General features: G+C 28.6%; 1 protein-coding gene across 2 annotated transcripts in view; it reads left to right on the top strand.

Annotated features, from left to right (window-relative positions):
- LOC129963365 (tRNA (uracil-5-)-methyltransferase homolog A-like) overlaps nt 1–20,063 on the top strand; it is a 39,638-nt gene that overhangs the window by 12,723 nt on the left and 6,852 nt on the right. For both annotated transcript variants that reach the window (XM_056077698.1, XM_056077699.1), the window contains exons 4-9: nt 9,627–9,702; nt 10,225–10,331; nt 12,874–13,023; nt 14,550–14,769; nt 15,048–15,194; nt 17,717–17,869. In XM_056077698.1, the coding sequence (XP_055933673.1) occupies nt 9,627–9,702; nt 10,225–10,331; nt 12,874–13,023; nt 14,550–14,769; nt 15,048–15,194; nt 17,717–17,869 (853 nt within the window). The remainder of the gene's footprint in view (nt 1–9,626; nt 9,703–10,224; nt 10,332–12,873; nt 13,024–14,549; nt 14,770–15,047; nt 15,195–17,716; nt 17,870–20,063) is intronic.

The raw sequence follows: 20,063 nt of genomic DNA, 5'->3' as shown, positions 1-20,063 counted from the left end.
TGGTGTTATCTTGGAGGTTTATCCTGGCAAAGATGCTGTCCCTAGAGTAGCGAGAATTAGAACCTCCCATGGTGAGAGGATCCGTCCATTCCAAAGGCTTTATCCATTGGAAGTGTCAGCAAAAACTGAAATTGGTGTTTTGAAGGCCTCAGGAAAAAGCGTCTTATCTGTTGAGAAGACTCCTGATTCATCTGCTGATCATGTTCCTGATTCACCTGCTGAACTTGTTCCTGATTCACCTGCAGACCAAGTTCCCAATTCTCCTGTTGAAAGGACTGATAATTCTGAGGAGATACACCATACCAAAACCAGATTGGGAAGGACCATGAAAGTTTCTTATAAATTGGACTTGTGAACTCCTTTCAATTTTTCAGATTTCACGAGGAATTAAGTGTAATAAATTTCAATTTGTTTTAGATTGCAAAGTTCAGTTTGTAACCCTTCACTTTGCAAGGTGGGAGTATGTAACATGTTGTAAAATATTTCACTCTGTTTATTTTTTTGTCTAATGTATGTGTTCAATTTAAGATTGTGCAATATTATTTTCAATATCTGAATACAAACCGTCGACCTATAACCTAAGAATTATTTGTTTTGTTTCGATTTAGCTTGTGCTGTATGGCAACATCTTGTAAATAGTGTAGTTTGTTTTTGAATGTGTTTGTCCGTTAATAAAGAACTGTGATATGCAATCAGGGTCGTTAATTGCATTTAAGAACACTGATTAATACACTTTTTCGTGAGTATATCACTCATCTGGGGATCTTTTGATCATTTGAGTGAATTGTAATAGAAAAGGCGTCCGCAACGATATTTTTACTGACATTGTTTACAATCAGTACGCCTATTTTAGGTGAAGATTTTTTATATTTTCATGAATTAGTACCCGATCTGCACAAAAAATGTCCAAGAGATTTAAAAACAAAATTTCATTCTATGGACCGTGTAAAAGAAGCATCAGTGTATTCTGTTAAAACAATTTTAGGAAATTCGGTGTATCGTACACTTTTATCCGAATTTCCCTCGATTACTAAATTACCCAACCAAATAGTTAAACATAATGCTCTTCATTTTATAACAACAATAGGTCCTCCAATTGTAGCGAAGCCCCGCAGATTAGCTCCAAATCGATTAAAAATAGCGAAACCGGAGTTTCAAAATATGATCCGATTGGGTCATTGGTCCTGAAGAAGTAATTATTCTTCCCCACTTCATATGGTACCTGTTCGCGGGCTTTTCTCCATTCCGCCTGATCACGTGACGCGATGTGTTTCTCTGTGTTGCATTGTAATAAATGTATGTGTCTAATATGGCGTTCCCCCCCCCCCTCTTTGAGGAGTAATATGGTAGAGATAATTAACAAAATGGATGTGGTGTGAGGAGTAAATAATATGGTCCGTCGATGTGTTGTGTGAGGAGTTAACATTTTGATCCGTATGACAAGCCAGAAGAAATATTTGCGACCTTTGGAATTTTTTTTTGAATAGCTAGTTTGGTTTTCGCTGGAATCAAAAGGATTGAGATGCGTGATAGAATTTATTACGATGATATCCGGAAATATTTTTTTGGAGAAGTAATGAGTTATGGAATTTCGGATGAAGAGATTAAGGTGAGATATTCATAATTTGTGTGATTTAATTGTTGGTTATTTTTTGTTTATGTGAAATTGGAGTTAATTTTGAATTGGAGATTTTTTTATTGAGATTTTATTATGCAAGAAATAGTTTTGGTTTGTTGATATTTTTTATGAAAATTTATTTACTTTCGGATTAGGATTAGTAATTCCTGTCAGTGTATTTTGTTGTGCAATTTGCTATGCAGTTGAAAGTAGAATTTCTGACAAAGTTGATTTCGGTTTCGTTTTGGAATTCTTATTCAAGGTGTCGTTGTTTCGATTTGAAAGTTTTCCCGCAAAATTTGCGGTACAAAAAGGTATAATTTGTGAGAGGTTGTATGTTAATATTATTTTCACGTATATCAACCATGCCTTTGAGTACTAAGTTAAAGAAAGAGGAGTTGCGGATTATCGCGGAAGAGTTAGGGCTTTCCGTTCCTGATAATGTTAAAGTAATTCAGTTGAGGGAGATAATTGTGGAAAGTGAAGTGTTTAAAACATAAAAGGAAGTAGATCAAGCAATAGACGATACTCAGGCAAAGCTAATGCAAGAAAAAAATAGAAAATGAATTGAAGTTAGAACTAGAAAAGTTAAAATTGTGTCAAATAGAGAAAGAAATCGAGGTAGCAAATGCTAAAAAAGAATCATTAAATAATATTCAAAGTACTGAAAACCTGGATTCGAGTTCCTCAACTATTGAATTAGAAAGCTTAATAAAAAGTATTAAAACATTAACCATTCCCGTACCTTGTAAATCGGAATCCTTTTATTTATTTTTCAACTCTTTCCAAACCAAAAATGTATCAGAAAATTTGAAAGCAGAAATTCTGTTGAATATTTTGGGTGAAAGAGTCAGTAATTTGCTAGTTTATATTAATCAAGAAGATTTAAATGATTATAAGAAAATTAAAACTTGAGTTTTAAAAGAATTTGAGCCCACCCCTCAGGAATGTTGAAATAATTTTAAGACAACTCAAAAATCCCCATCGGAGAGTTTTGTTCAATTTGCATCCACATTAAGTGCATCTTTTGACTACTATTGTCAGTTGCGCAAAGTGAAGGATTTCCAGTCTCTATGCGAGCTTATAGTTTCCAATAGAATTTTCGAAACTCTTAATCGAGAATTAATGACTCACATAGCGGTAAAACAAGGTGAAAATTATTTTAAACCTCATGAGCTCGGTAGGGAGTATGACATTTTCTTATCATCGAAATGTCAAAGTGAGATAAACAATAAGATCGTAGTAGGGGAAACAAAGATTTATGAGAAATAAATCGCAAGCATTTCTAAATTGGAAGATCGTAGTAGGGGAAACAAAGATTTATGAGAAATAAATCGCAAACATTTCTAAATTGGCGTTCTGATCAAACCGTTTCTAAAATGTTCTTGTCAGAAATAAAAAACGCAAAGTGTGTTATGTGTAAGAATAGTGCCAATCATCCTCTTTATAACTGCCCCCAGTTTAAGAAACTTTCTGTATGGGAAAGAGTTGATGTAGTGAAACGGAATGATTTGTGTCTCCATTGCTTGTTACCACATAAAATTCGTGATTGTCGCTCTGATAGAAATTGTTTTTGCGGCAAATCTCATAATCAAATGTTACATTTTCCGCGCCAGGGAAATAATTCTAGTTCACCGTCTGAAATTATTGCGATTGGTGAACCCGTCCATACCGAGAAGGTAGTGCAGAGCCAAACGGTAAAACAAACATCGGTCAATACCCACCCTAAGATAGTTGTGACGAGTTTTCAAAAGAGCAAAAGTAAAAATGTCCTTCTTAGTACTGTTCGTGCATTGGTTAAAAATAAATATTCAGCGTTTGTGGAGGTTCGATGCTTATTGAATGTAGGAAGTCAGTCTTGTTTGTGTACGAAAGCTTGCGCAGAACGACTTCAGTTAAGATTGGAAAGAATAAATACTGTTGTATCATGTGTGAATGACGCTACTATGGTGGTTAATAATTGTGTCAGAACAACTGTTGCAAATAAGGATGGGAGCTTTGAGCGAGAATTGTCGATGTTAATGGTCAAGAAAATTGCTGGTGTTACCCCCAACAAGGTAATTAATGTAAGTATGGTTTTATATAACAAATTACATTATATAGTTTTTACATAACAAAAGTTCCCTCACTTCAACTTGCACTCAAACCTTGTTTGAGCACGAATTCTGACTTAATTTGTGACATTTCAACTGGTTCATCACAACCATTTGTTCCAGAATCTTTTCGCATACTTATTTTTTAAACAGCTGCATAACATTTCACATCCAGGAATAGCAAAAACGACAAAATTAATCAGCTCAAGATATGTTTGGCCATTTATGAAGCGAGATATAAAAGAATGGGTGAGGCGGTGCGAACCCTGTCAACGGTCAAAAGTTCAATGCCATACTAAAGCTCCATTAGGGACATTTAGCTTGCCCGATTCTCGTTTTCAACACATACATATTAACATTGTTGGTCCTTTACCGCCATCCAATGGTTGTATCTATTTGTTAACAATGATCGATAGATTCCCAAGATGGCCTGAAGCTATTCCAATTGCAGACATGCAAACCAAAATCATTTGTTGAGCAATTTTTCATACTTGGATATCTCGATTCTGATGCCCTTCAATAATAACTACAGATCAAGGCTCGCAGATGCAGTCATCTTTATATCGCGAGTTTTCAGAAATGTTAGGCACTAATCAAATCCGCATGACAGCATACCATCCGATCGCAGATGGTATTGTGAAGAGATTCCATCGTCATTTAAAATCATCAATAAAAGCCCATGAAAGCGCTCAATGGACAAAAACTCTACGTATAATTCTTTTGGAAATCCGAACTACTGTCAAAGGAGCCATCAAAGCTTCTTGTGCTGAATTGGTGTACGGAACAACTCTAGAACGTCCTTGTGATATGATAGAAACATGTATGATTGCACCTTGTGACAACATCTTTGTCAATCGTCTTCGAAATACGATGCGTGAACTGAATCCTGTAGCGATATCAGCATATGGTAAAACAAAGTTCTATGTCAATCTATCTTTAAAAACTTGCTCACATGTATTTTTAAGGATTGACAGAGTGAAACCTCCTTTGTGCCCGCCTTTTACAGGTCCTCACAAAGTATTCAAACAGACTCAGAAAAATTTTACCAACGAACTGAATGGAAGGATATCAACTGTCTCCATAGATCGTGTCAAGCCAGCATATTTAATTCCTACTTGTGAAGAAAAAACTCCCAATTCTTCATGCAGAAAAAAACTGTCTCTCCAGCAAATTCCCGGTCCGACAAACATCCTGACGATAAAACTGTGACAACTAGATCGGGCAGACGAGTTCATTTCCCATCGAAGCTATCAACATATATCACCTATTAGTATTATCAAATACCTTGATTATATATGCATTAAAAAAAAACTAAAATTGCTTATGTCTCGTTTTTAATAATTGTAATAATCGTCATTTTAATTATTTGCAATGTAAATAATCAACTTTTATTTGTAATATTTTCTTATTATTCATATATGCTCATGTAATTATAATGTATATATTGTATCGTTCCATCGTATTCTCCTCTGTCACTGGGGGAATACTCTGTAGCATCTGGCAACCCAAGTGTGAGCCAGCAATCATATTTATGTGAGTTTCATCTGGCAACAGATGGAATGAAGTAAGTGGTGAATTAAATGTTATGGTGTTTACCTTTTGATTATGGAATTACTTACATAATTACCAAAACACTTCAGATTCCTCCCCATCCCCTATTATGATTAGAAACCGTATTGCTGGGAAGTACATATGAAAATCCCCCAAGGCAATACAAAAAATTAAATAAGAAATTTAAAAAGTTATGTGCATTGAATTATAAAATACAAGTTTTGAGGAACATTAAATTACCATTACCACTATTTGTATGCAAAATTTCATGACTGTAATTACAATAGACATATATGCATTCCTGATATGCAGATAGGTACATGTATATACACTTTTCTTTTATAACTAGAGATTATTTAAGTATATTTTTATTTTAGGAAAGTTTTAAGCTTTTTTATTAATAATTTTTTTTGGTACTTTTCCGTTAGCCGGGCACAAATGTCGCCAATTGTGAACCAAACGCGAATTTGGTGGAATTCTACATTATTTGGCGATTTTTCGCTTACGCCCTGCGAACGGATTGTGAACCAAACACGAATTTGGGGGTAAAAAAAAAAAAAGATTAACCTCGATTTTTCATCAAGTTTGATTATTTTTTTTTTTTTTTTTTTATTCTCACACACAGGATGCTCTGAAACACATCTCGAAGTATTGAATGCCTCACTTCATTCCAAAAGGAATTACTAAGTGCTTTGCCTGGAAAATTTATAAATATTTTGTAACATTTAATTATTTTTTAGCAGGCTTTTTAAAAAGTTATAACAGAATGTAAGAAACTTATTATATTATACTAGGACTTTTGCATTTATACAAGACATTTTTAAAACTTCGAAGTTGTTACAAAGTCATAATCAATTATTATATTTTGTTCAAATGTATATATTATCATTAATATTTCTGTTCATGATTATTATATTAAAAATACATATTCTTAAATTTTGTATTGTGATTATATCGTAATTCATCTTTCCATTTAAAATGAATGCACATCTCAGATGTTTAATATTTATTTACTAAGTGCTTGTTTGGAAAATTACAATTTTGTAATGGAAAATTGTAATTTTCCAGGCAAACACTTAGTAAATAAATATTAAACATCTGAGATATGCATTCGTTTTAAATGGAAACATGAATTACGATATAATCACAATACCAAATTTAAGAATATGTATTTTTAATATAATAATCATGAACAGAAATATTAATGATAATATATACATTTGAACAAAATATAATAATTGATTATGACTTTGTAACAACTTCGAAGTTTTAAAAATGTCTTGTATAAATGCAAAAGTCCTAATATAATAAGTTTCTTACATTCTGGTATAACTTTTTAAAAAGCCTGCTAAAAAATATGACAATTTTCCAGGCAAGCACTTAGTAACTCCTTTTTGAATGAAGTGAGGCATTCAACACCTCGAGATGTGTTTCGGAGCATCCTGTGTGTGAGAGAATAAAAAGACGAAAATTAATCGAACTTGCTTGAAAAATCGAGGTTAATCTTTTTTTACCCCCAAATTCACGTTTGGTTCCCAATCCGTTAGTCGGGTGCGAGCGAGAAATCGCCAACTAATGTAAATTTCCTCCAAATTCGCTAAAATAAAAATATACTTAAATAATCACTAGTTATAAAAGAAAAGTGTTTGTACGTGTAGCTATCTGCATATCAGTAATGCAAATACAAGTCTATTGTAATTACAGTCACGAAATTTTGCATGCAATAGTGATTGCATTTAATGTTCTTCAAAACTTGAATTTTATGATTCAATGCTGGCAATTTTTTATTTAATTTTTTATATTGTTTTGGAGGATTTTCATATGTACTTCCCAGAAATAAGGTTTCTAATGATAATGGGGGAGGGGAGAGGAATCCTTGCATAACAAAAGAGCAAACAATTGTTGTATATAGAAAAATGTTCTGGACTTCTAGCATAATTCATTGAATTCTAAGAAATTTTTTAGTCATTAATTAGTTATTTTTTCCAAAAAAATTTTAAAAATTGAAACAAGAACTTCTGTATCTGACATTTTTTTTCTAGTGATTTCAATATTTTTAAGGTGATAATTTGGCCATTTCTCTTTAATTTAAAACAGGAATAATCAAATACCTTCTTTGACTGTTTTTCAATTATTCCCTGAATGAAATCAAAGCTTTTTGTAACTTATCCAATCAGTGAAGATTTAAAATATTCCCCCAATAAAGTTTTGTTTCTTTATTAATGTAGCATTTTTGTCAAATTAAGAAACCATGAATAATGGAAATATTTATTTAAAAAAAACTCTTATGTGGATATTGAATCTTCCTGAATATGTTAAATGCTATTTGGCAACATTTTGCAAGTTTGGATTATACATGTGTTTGAATTGACAGAAAAATTTGGAACATTTTTTTTAGTTCAATAGTTTGAAAAAAAAATGAATTTAAACCAAGATGCATAAATATATTATTTGCAAAATTTAGCTACAACAAGAAAAAAAAAATTATGCAAAGGAATTGCTTAAATGCAATCAAATTACAACAGAACATTATAAAGAGAAAAAACAACAACATTGGTTTTGCATACAGAGAGATATTTTTATAGTAAATTGATTTTTTTTTATAATATGCATATGTCTTCTGAAAAAGGTGATAAAACATTAATAATGTATCTAGGGGTCATAAATATTAATATGAAACAATTTTTGAACTGGTATAATGATTTTTTTGGAATTCAACCGATATTTTTCCACCTAGAAAATGTAAAGTGAAAGTTTTTTAATCATTTATCTATTTCACTGTATAAGAGAGAGTGGCAAAGGGCTGGTGACTACTAATAACACATCTAAATTGCTTAAGCTTTCCTGTCAACCTGAAATTTTTGGAGTTAATCAAGTGATTGGAGCTGATGAACTCTGTCGTGGGTTTTCTAACAAACAATAACAATAAAAAAATGGCATTTGAAATAATTTTTTTCATTTTAATTTTTTCAAATTTTAATTTCACTAACATTCATCATTTCGTGGTCACTGTTAATTATATAATAAAATATGTATTTATAAGAATGCAAAATATCAGACAGCAAAGGAAGATAAAATAGCAGAATGACAGCTTGTTATATGAAACCTATAATTATTTCAAAAATTTATCACTTCGATTTTCATAGTAGCAGAATCTTCCAAACTGAGAGTTCAGTGATCTGATACAAACACAAAATAGCTCAATAGAAGAAGAAAAATTATGATGACTCACATATTAGTATATGAAAATAAGTAGTATGTTATATACATAGCAAAATGGCAGTATATTTTTATTTCAGGAAACTTTTAAGTTTTTTTATTAATAATTTTTTTTTTGTACTTTTTCCCTTAGCTGGGTGCAAATGTCACCAATTGTGAAACAAATGCAAATTTGGCAGAATTCTACATTATTTGGCGATTTTTTTGGTTGTGAACCAAACGCTAATTTGGCGGACTTTTACATTATTTTTCTCTTGTGCCCAGCTAACAGAAAAGTACCATTTTTTTAAGTCATCCCCCCCCCCTGTCTTCATAAACACATTTTCTGTTTCAATGATTTTTTTACTGTATTTAGGAATCTATCTTTAAAACATCTGAATTTTTAATATTTGTTTGTTCATTATCTCTCTTTGGTGAAAAATAACTCTTATCAGAGACATTGGTGTGTTTATTTGAATAGTTATATTTTGTTTTAATTGTATGCTCTTCTTTCTTAACATGCATTGCTTATGTTTTGAAGATTAGATTAGCTTGAATTTATTTTAACAAAATCTGTCTTTTTACTTTCAGCCAAAGTCAAACATGGATTAGTGAAATTTTAAAATATTGTTATAAAATATGATGCTTTATAAGTCTTCTTTAACTGTATTATAAAGGAAATAATGCTTGATTTTTACCCTTCTACCATTACATAATGAAAAATCAATCATCGGAATAAAGGAATATTTGTCATTTGGAAAACCTATATGCTAGGTCTAAAAGTATAGATATTTTTAGAAGTAGAATGTACAGTAAATTTTCAATAATAAGTCCTTCCACAATTTCTTTTAAAAATCAGCTATTTCTTCCTTTATAATGTTTACTATTGAATATCTTGTTTGTATAATCCATCATTTCTGGTGATATTTTTCTATAAATTATTAATGTTCTTTAAAATAAGTGGAAACTTTGTTTTATTATGGAGAACTATAGCTATCAAATTAAGTAATGATAACGGTATATGGAAACTAAAAATTCATTTAGTAAATATTGTATATGATATTATTATTATTATTTTTTTTTTTTGTATATAATCTACATTAAGCACAGAGGAATTCTTTTTTGTATTTTCTCATTTGTGATCTTTGTTTTATCTTTATTGTTAGAGATGAAAAGGACAGGGATAAAGCATTGAATCAGTTAAATGGCTACCAATGGAAAGGAAAGACACTTTCTGCAAAAGTAATTAATTTTAATACTAAATTAAATAAAATATTAAAATCCTGCATGAAACTTATTGTTTATTCTGGAATGTTATTTAGATACTCACTTGTAAATGAATAAATTAAGGTTCATACTATGCTGCATTAATATTATGTACTTGATAATGTATATCAGCATTGCTGATAATATATTGCGTAGTAATTACTATCATTAACATTTCCAAATTTTTATTTCAAACTTTAGAACTTATTATTCTGTCTTTTAATTGCCATGATGAGGGTCTTTGTATCAAATAAAAAGATTCTTCTAATACAATTTTCTTTTAGATTTAGAATCATTTTTAAATAAAATATAAAAAATGAGTGGAATATTCTTATTATTTATCTTTTGTGTGATTAATTTTTAAATGAGAATAAAAACTAGAATATATTCTTTTTATATGTTGAAATATTTAAGTAGGAAATCAAAATTTTCATTTCATTGCATAAAATCTTTTAATCTCACCCACCTCTTTTTATGTTAAAAATTTGCTTGTTTCAGAAAGCCAATCCAGCTGCTGATCCAATGGCTAAAAAGAGAAAAGCAGGAGAATCTGAAGATTGTTCTGATCCCAAAAAAGCTAAAACAGAGGAACCTATAGAGCTAAAGTTGGTAACTCTTAAATAAATTGCATACATACAATATGGGCAAATAATAATTTCTGGAATACTTTTTTTAAAAAATAGTATTTGTAAATTTGAAAGATGTTTTGATAGTTTTCTTCTCTTTTATTTATATATTATTAAAAAAAATTTTTTTTAATAGCAAGCTTTATTTACAGGATGTTATAAAAGAATAGAATAAGCGTCTTCCTTCTAAATATTGTACCTAGACACACATTTAAAAAAAGAGTTTCATGAAATGAAGGGGGTATAGATACCTTTTTGCTTCTGTAAAGGTTCATAAAAAAAAAAAAAAAAAAAAAGAAAAGTGTAAGACATCAGTTAGTAAAATGCTTCCCTGCCATGCACTCACAAGTTTTCATATTCTAGCTAAAAAAATTTGTTGATATTTTTATTCGTGAATTCGCTGCTCTTAAATTTAAATAAAAGCATTTATTTTAAAAATGCAAATTTATTCAATAGAAAAATACTAATTTATGCAAATATTTGTCTTGTGTTGTGTCATCAATCATCATGACTTGAAAGTAATTTTCTAATTGCACATTCTAATGTTCATTGTGATTGATCAGTAGTTTCAACTCTGACTTAATAAAGAAGGAAAAAGGAACTTGAGAAATTGAACATTTAAAATTACTCTGAGAAATAATGCAATGCCAATCTAGAAAAGACTTTTTTGCTTTCAATTTACATAATATTAGTTTTTTTGAGGAAGGACATTCACCAACAAGGGTTGTTTCAAAATGTTGGTAATCTATACTGTCTGTAATCATGTACTCTAGAATACAAACAGTGTTTTCCAAATTCACATCTTTCTAGGAAATTTTAATAAATAAAAACTATAAAATTCCAGAGAAGACGAAGCATTATACTAGTGATACAGAAATTTACATGTGGCTTATTTTTCCTTACGCTAGTTATAAATAATCATTCACAATATTCAAAAAAATTATAATGTAGAAACTGCTTCAATATATAATTGGAATAATAATATATAATTGTTATCAAATCATGACTATCATCTTGAGCTTTGTATTTGGGTTCTACTGTGAGAAGAATTAAATCATCCTTTTTTTAAGAATTGTAATTTTAATAAATTAATGTCACCCTAATGTAAATAGGAACCTCAATCATCAAAATTATCATTTTTTAAATAATAATAAATCCATTTTGCAAAGAAGTGGCAGTGGAAGTTTGCATCAGGGCAGTTTTGTATAAATGTATAATGTATTATTTTTAGAAAGTCATTAGTTGCATAAGTTTCGTACAGCAATGTACTGAATTGTAACCTATATTTCCAGTTTGTTTTGAATGTCATTGCATCTGAACTAATGTTGAATTGCTTTTTGGCACTATTTTGTCTTATGTGGTTGCAATTAATTGAATGATTCTTCTTACTACATGATAAATGGTAATTGAGTGTGGAATTCCCTGACAGGTGTATTGGTTTACCAAGATCAGTAGGATTTGATAACAGCTAAGATGGCTTACACCTGTTGACTTGTATTTATGAAATCACTTACTACATAACAAATTTCCAGTAGACATTTCAGATCCTACTGATGAGTTCAAGAACTCTTTATCAATAGTATGCAAATATGGTTGGAAGAATGCAATCAACATAGTTATTGAAGAAGTTCATTATTACAAGTTTTATTAACACTTCAATTAATATATTGTTCAGGCATTTTTAAAATTTAATAGCAATTGATAAATGATTCTATCCTTTCTGATTTTATCGTTTTTATAATGCATATATATATCATTCTTATAGCACATAAAACACATAATAGAATATGTGTTTTTTGTACCATAAGAGTCTTTCAAATACCAGTGTAAGGGATAAAAAATTTGATATAAGTCAATAAATTTACCTTTTAATATCTCAGCAAATTTTGCTAATGGAAGCATGAAATTTTGTGTGCTTGTAGATGAATATAAGCAGAATGCTTTACTTATTGCTACTTTTTTACTGTGAAACCCATATGAAAATTTAATTTTTGTAAATTTTTATTACCAACCTCTACAGAAGCTAAAGTATTCATAAAATTACTTATTGTTTTAATGTAAATTTATAATGGAAGTATATGTGTAATTGTAATGTTCAAGGAAATAAATGTAGTTCTACAAAAAGTAGTTAAGAGCTTAAGTATATTTAAAATATTTTTACTTTTGAAAAAAAAATGCTACATTATTTAAATTTTTAATGTGCCTTTTTGAAAGAAAGTTTGTGATCCATAAATCCCCCCCCCCAAATACTAAGAACTCTAGTGAAGCAAATTTCATTTAATTTAATGGCATAACATTTAAATTAATCTGTTTATTTGTCCATTCTCAATGATTCTTTATTTTAAATATTCCTAATAGAATACTAAACTTAATAATACTGGACAGTATTCTGTCTGTTATATACTAGGCACAATATTTGTTTAAAAATGTTTTCTAATTTTTCCTATTGCATCAGTTTTTCATTTTATATAACTATATAATGATTTAGTATTGTGACTATATTTGTTTATTTCTATTAAAGGTTAAAAAATGCTGTCACACCATACTGGAATGTCCCTTATGAGGAGCAGTTGAAGAGAAAAGAAGATGATATACATAAGTTTCTACAGAAACTTAGCAAATCAATTGAAAAGGTTAATTCTTCTTTAAAGCCAATCCTTTCTAAATACAGGTATAAATAAATTGAAACTACTTTTAAACTATTTAGAATTTAGTATGAATCCTTCATATAGCAATTCTTAATTTTTTTTATAATACTAAGAAATTTTCTTATTTAAACTAAATCTTAAAATTTTTTCTCTTTTTGTGATATTTAAAATATAGTGAAGCACTAAAGAAGTATCTAGTAATATTATAATATGGGAATACAAACATTGCAATTGCACAGAAATGCAGTTATAGTAGAAATAAGAATTTTTACTTGTTTTAGTATCTTGAGACTAACAATTTTCAGTGATTCTATCTGGCTAAGGGGTAAGAGTCAGAACGGTAATCATAATTCTGGAATTCTTCATAATTCTTTGACCTTGATTTCCACCACATTTAGATACTTTTTCATTCAGGGTCCCTCCCCTTCCCATGTGTATGTAAGTACTGTGTGGTTTTTGACCATACTATTTTGCTTTAATCCAAACTTCCATATTGATTTCTTGTATGGCTGATTGAAGTGGCAAAAAGACTTCCAAGAGTGACACAAAGAATATTTTACATAATATCATGAAATGTAATTGAAATTGTCTGCTGTTGTTAATCTCAAAATGTTTTCCAAAAATTCTACAACAAATAAAAAAGAGCTTTAACATAAAAAAAAATTATTATTATTTGGTAAAAAAAGTAAATTAATAAGTATTAAGAACAGAAAACTTCCATTTATATGTCATAATTTAATGCTTAGGCCCCGTCTAGTAGATAAAAATTGCCCTAAAGTATTTTACTGTGAATTGTCGGTTTTTTCTACAATATTACAAATAATTTGCCACTTTTATACCTCCTAATTTCATGTACAATTTGAGGTCACTTTATTGTTAAATGTAGACATCTCCTCTTTCCACCTTTTCTCTCACCCCTATTTTTGAATAAATATATTTTGATGCATTTGCAGAAGGTTTTCAAATCCAAGAACAAATGGTAAGTGGATTTGATTATAGCACTGACCAGCTTAGCAAGAAAAATATGTATACCATATATTCAAATATGTATATGTATACCATATAGATCAAGTAGGCTTATTCTAATATATATGCAGTTACTAATATTATTATGCAATAACTTCTCTATGACTGTGCTTTCGCGAAACTGCAGAAATATATAGTTTAACTTTTGTTAACTCTTGTACTGTGTGGTAATTGATATTCTTTACCTATCGTTATATTTTTAATTTAATTTTATCTTATTTACAGTAGAATGATCCAAAGTACAATAATTAGTTCTTGAAATTTTGTTAAAAGCACTTGCACCCCATTAAAAACTGTTGCACATAAATTACCTGAAGATTTCAATTTTTAAAATAAAATATTTTACATGACTGCAGAGCATAATAATCGTATGCAGTTTTATCAATTATTTGTTATCTTTTACTTTATTAGTAATGCAATCTTTTCCATCTTAACTTTGTTTTTTAGTGATTATTTACATGTAAAACATTTTCTTCTTTTATGTTCTGCAAATTTAAGAATTGAATTTTCAATTTCTATACAGAAAAGAAAATTATCATCGGTGTTGTCCATTAGTTCCAATTAAAAGATCACCAGTTACTACAGCCTACAGGAATAAATGTGAATTTACTGTGGGAAGGCATCTGTATACCAAAGAAAAAACAGTTGGTTTTCGATTGAATTCTTACAAAGAAGGTTCTATGAGTGTTGCTGAGCCTGATGATTGTATTAACATATCAGAATCTATGCTTAAGGCTGTTAAGGTTGGAATTTGTACTTTCTTTCTTAACACATTTTTCATAAAAAAATCTCTTAATATTTCTAAATTTATATTCTGTGCATTTCTAATGCCATTTATTAAAACCTTATTTAAGTTTTAAGTATTGAAACATTTTTGCCCATTTGCCAGTATTTAAAATTATGAAAAAATATTAAAATTTTGAATTTTTATCTTTAGTTTTTTTGAGTTACTCATTATGCTGTTTTATGTTTTTTACTGATTAGTTTCTGAAATGTAATAAAGATTTTGTGTATATTTCAGAGTTTTCAGACTTATGTCAGAGAATCCGATAAAGATGTTTACAATCCTGAAAATCATGCTGGTTATTGGAGGCAACTTACTGTGAGAACCTCTAATAATGGTGATGTTTTGCTTATAGTTGTAATGCACCCACAATCATTATCTGAAGTAAGCATATAGTACAGTATATATAATCTTATTTCTTTGATGCTTGAACCTCTTTATACAAATTGTACATATAACATCTGATTGACTTTTTTTTATACTTTTTAAAGAAATTTATATTGGAAAAGCCTAATATGTTTGCATCATCTTTTTTTTTTAAAAATTATTTTGACAAAATGTATAAAAATTTAGTAAATGTCTTTCATATGAGGATTTTCTACTTTTTAAATTGTAAATACAAGATTTTTTTTTTTTTCAACTTCTAGTAACTTTTTTTTTTTTTTTTGACTAATAAATATTATCTTAACATATTTACTAATAAATTATAATACTACAGTAGAAATTTGATTTCACTTATTTTTTTTCTATATTACTTTAATTACTATCAGTTTTCTTATCTCTATAATTTTTATACCTTTTTGAAAAAAAATCCATCTCTATTAATAATAGAGATAAATGTATATTAGTCAGATCATTTGACCTACAGCTACCAAATTTGGCAAATCTTGGAAAGTTGAAATGTGCATTTCTAAGCAATTAAAAATTAAGTTTGACACTTTTCCATAATAACTTCTAAAAATATATATTATTGCTTAAAAATTAAATTTTAGAAATTTTCTTTTTTATATTAATTTAATAATTGTATAAATTTTCTCTGAATTTTGATGACTTTAAATTTTTTTTTTTAATAAATACCAACAATATTACAGTAGTTCTCTGAAATTCAAACTATTTTCATTGTTTCATTAAATATGTAAATCTCATGATTTTCTTCCATTGTTAAAAGTTAAGATAGGATTCTTTTTATCTGAGTAGTTAATGAGACAAATAGTTACAATACCATGGAAATTTGAAGATAGATACATGAACATTTACATTTTTAGTAGCATTTATATGTCATGGTACTGGTCTCTATTAGAAAGGTTCATGTACACAATGAACTGAACATTTGTAAAACAATTAAAATAACACGATTTTAACGGACAATTTGACAGAATCATGGAAAAAGAATTATATCCAAAGGATTTAACTGAAATTAGATATAATTGATATCTTTGGCAACTAATAAAAAGTAAATAAAAATGTATACGTACACACACATATTTTTTTTGAGGGGAGGGGATATTATGTCCTAATTTGTAGCATTTCCTTTATTTCTTCTTTTCTGTACAGAAATAAATAAATACTATTTGAGTATCAAAGGAATATCTCCAATCTGACAAGTAAATTTCAGTCATTCTTTCTTTTTATGCTTTTTTTTCATTTATGAATTTTATCTGTTTTTGTTACATAAATTATAAATCAGTATTAAAAGTAGAAACAAATGTTATATGTTTTAAGCAGTTTTCTTCTGTACTTCAGTTTACCTTTGGTTTCCTACTTGTTATTTCTATTGTTGTATCATTGTTTTGTTTCTTTTGTTTGTATACTATTTTATCTGTATATTGTTATATTTATAAATTATATATGAAGTTATTTTATTTGAAACGCATTACCATGATGCAATTTCTGTAATATTATATTTTCATAAAAAGTTAAAAGGGAGTGAAAATGAAATTAACTTACTAGCTTTTAACACTTGCTGAACCAGCAACTTATATGTATATGCATTTGCATTGGATTCTTCTCGGGGCTGAATGCCACATTCTTGTATAGGGCTTTGGAATGAAATGATTTCCATTAGACTGCTTTACTAATTCATGTTTTTATCAAAAGTGTGGTCCCATGTATTAGGGTCTTTCTCTCTCTTGTCAGATTTGGGTTAAGCAAGTGTTTGTGAATCATTGGGTTTTTCTTACATAAACAAACACATGTGTTTGCTAATATAAAGGGAAACACATATTCATTTTGAAGGGGCTGTTTAATTTATATCCTCATTTGGGGAAGGATAATATTATTCTAGGAAAGATTTTATTCTTTTCAGTTTTATTTCCTCAGCACTGCCTATGAATATAAATTGTATAGTATCGTTTGAGATCTGCATTTTGAGATTCGTCATACAGTTTTGAAACATTAATTATTACAATTTTTATGAAATATTTTAAGATATTAATTGTAAATATTTTATATTTTGCATCGGTAATCGGGTATTACTTTACTATCAGTCATAATAAAATGTATTATCTTTTTAATTTTTTAGTATTAAATATTGTGTACTTTTAATTAATTTTTTAATCACAATTGAAAATATATATATTGTCACATAGTTAAAATTCATTTCATATCTGTGCAAAGAGTACTTTTTACGAATTAGTATGTACATTTTGACAAAATATAATATCTGTTTGGCAGCAAGAGAAAATGCTCTGTCCTGTATGGATAGTTGGCATTTGCTTGGTTCCGTCCTGTGAGAATACTTCTTTCCATTCACATCCATTCTGAAGGGATTAAAACTTTATGAAATATTATTCAAATGAAAAAATATTTATATTATTTATTGGAATTATATTTCGTGCTTTGGGTAATGCATATTGTAGTGTGTCTTTTAAATAATTATTTCATTTCTTCATGAAAATTGTTTTTAGGTGGAACTTGAAGAAGAGAAAATGAAATTGAAAAAGTATTATGAAGAAGGACCTGGTTCATCTTGTGGAGTTACATCTGTTTATTTCCAGCTCTTTTCCAAAAAGGCTGCACATGAAGAAACAGTAACATTGACCCATTTAATGGGTAAAAAAGTAATTCAGTCTTTCATTTCACAAACTAAGCATTTTAGTCAAATTCATTTGATTGCATTTTATTTAGAGTATATGTTGATAAATGTCGGTTTTCTTTCTTGAAGGCAAAAATGTATGTGCATTTTTTACTGCTTCAACAAAATTTTTCTTGAATTTATTTTAGTGATTAGTCAATTAATCAATATTATCTTTTCCGTTTTGAATTTTTATGCAAATCTCTTCTTCTGAAGACATTTAACACCATTTAAAAGGTTATAAAATATATATTAATAATCACCCTAAAATCAATACTTTATTAGCAATTATGTTAATTGTCATGTTTTTTGTTACAAGATTGCCATGGTACTGGAAAAACCTGACAAATGCACTGAATTTAGAATTTATCTATAAAATAGGAAATTTTTAAATTTTCCTTAAAAATTGAAAAAAATGCTGAGAATTAAAAAAAAATTTTTTCACCTAAAGAATGTTTGTATCTTTAAATGCTGCAAGAATAAGAAATTGTCATCATAGCTCTAAATTTATCATTTTCAACTTGTTAAACCATGGAAACTAATTCCTTTTTTTACTTGCTCCGCTTTTCTTTTACTTAGATTAACACAATTTCTAAGGTTGAGGGTGAGAGAATCAAATATTGGTATGAAATTTTCATAGAATAATAACTCAAAGAAAAACGAACATTGGATCTAATTAGATTAGTTGAATAAAAACAATTAAGATATGAAAAAATTATAAAAAGCATAAAACTTCTGTAGTTTTATACAAAAACTTAATAGTTGATTTGCTTTAATTTCTTTATTCTGCTGCATGTTTTGAACATACAAGGATCTAATTTGAAATTTTGAATAATACTGAGAAGTAAATGCAAAGAACAGCCACATTAATTTAGTGAAAAAATTTAGATAATTTCTGATTTAATGCTTTCTGATTCAGAGAATTATCTCATTTTGGAGAAGGCATGAAAATAATTCTTATATTGTCATGTGGTAATGTGGCTATGGAAAGTATATTTAGTATCAACTGAGATATACTCATTAAAAATATAAAAGAAGATTTTTTAATTGGTCTAAGAGCTTTGTATTATCCAAAATTTTTTATGGAGGTATCTTAAATGTTCGAGAGATTTGCTTCAGTCTTCAAAATTAGCACATGTGAGGTATTATGAAGCTTTAGAAAAGCAAAAAAAAGTTATGGGGGGGGGGGAAGAGTCTAATGAACACAATGCCATTTTGCAAATTAAATTGTTCTGAAAGAAGAAACTGATGACTGAATAATTTTCAGAAATTGTTGCACAAATATTTAAATTGACGAGAAACAAAATTTTTGTTAAGTTTGTTAAATAACCATTTAATGGTTTTTATCATAATAACAAAGAAATTATTTGTATTTTATTTCACCCAAAACCTTAATTTTTCATGATTTTAAATTAGAGAACTTGATGTGAGTGATTAATATTTTGTACTTCTCTCAGTTCTGAGGTGCTTAAATTTAGAGAGGATCTTTCTTAACTGTTGGCTACTAAGCAAATATATATTCAAACATCTTTTGAGAATTTTTTAAAATCACATTGTTTTCCATATTTATCTGGGTGATGAATATTTCTAACGAACTAAATATTCACTTTGGGTACTCTTGGGGGAATGGTGTAGGTATTTCAAATGATATCTGCCGCCATAGTTTCATTGAATAGGCATCGTACGGTTATTCATGTTAACTTGATTCATAGAGTTAGCATGAATTTTGTCTTAACTAAATTCTACACAACAAATAAAGAAAAAAAAAATTCTATGTGTTAATATATTTTATTCATGTAAATATATAATGTTCATTTAATATACTTTTATTTCAGGTAATGTTAAATTACTGTTTATTTCCTCTTCTTTTTTTTCCATTGATAAAAATTAAGGGGTACAAAACGAGTGCGATTTCCCCCGTTTCCTCTTATGCTGCATATATGTACAAGGAATTTTTTCCAGATTTGTATGGCAACCTTGTGTTACAAATTGCAATAATTGCAATTTAAATTATTTCAATGTATCTTTAAGCATAAAGATATTTCTTATGCCCATATGAGTGTAAGATTTTTCATTTCATACTTTATTTTTTAAACAAATATGCACTCCTAACACATTTATACTACTAATAAAGGAAAATATGTTTGTACCTTAGGGTTCTATAGGGCAGATAATTTGAT

Source organism: Argiope bruennichi, chromosome 3 (assembly GCF_947563725.1).
Source record: "Argiope bruennichi chromosome 3, qqArgBrue1.1, whole genome shotgun sequence".
NCBI classification, from domain to species: Eukaryota; Metazoa; Arthropoda; class Arachnida; order Araneae; family Araneidae; genus Argiope; species Argiope bruennichi.
Note: the sequence above shows the minus strand (reverse complement) of the source record. Positions and strands in the feature narration are given on the sequence as shown.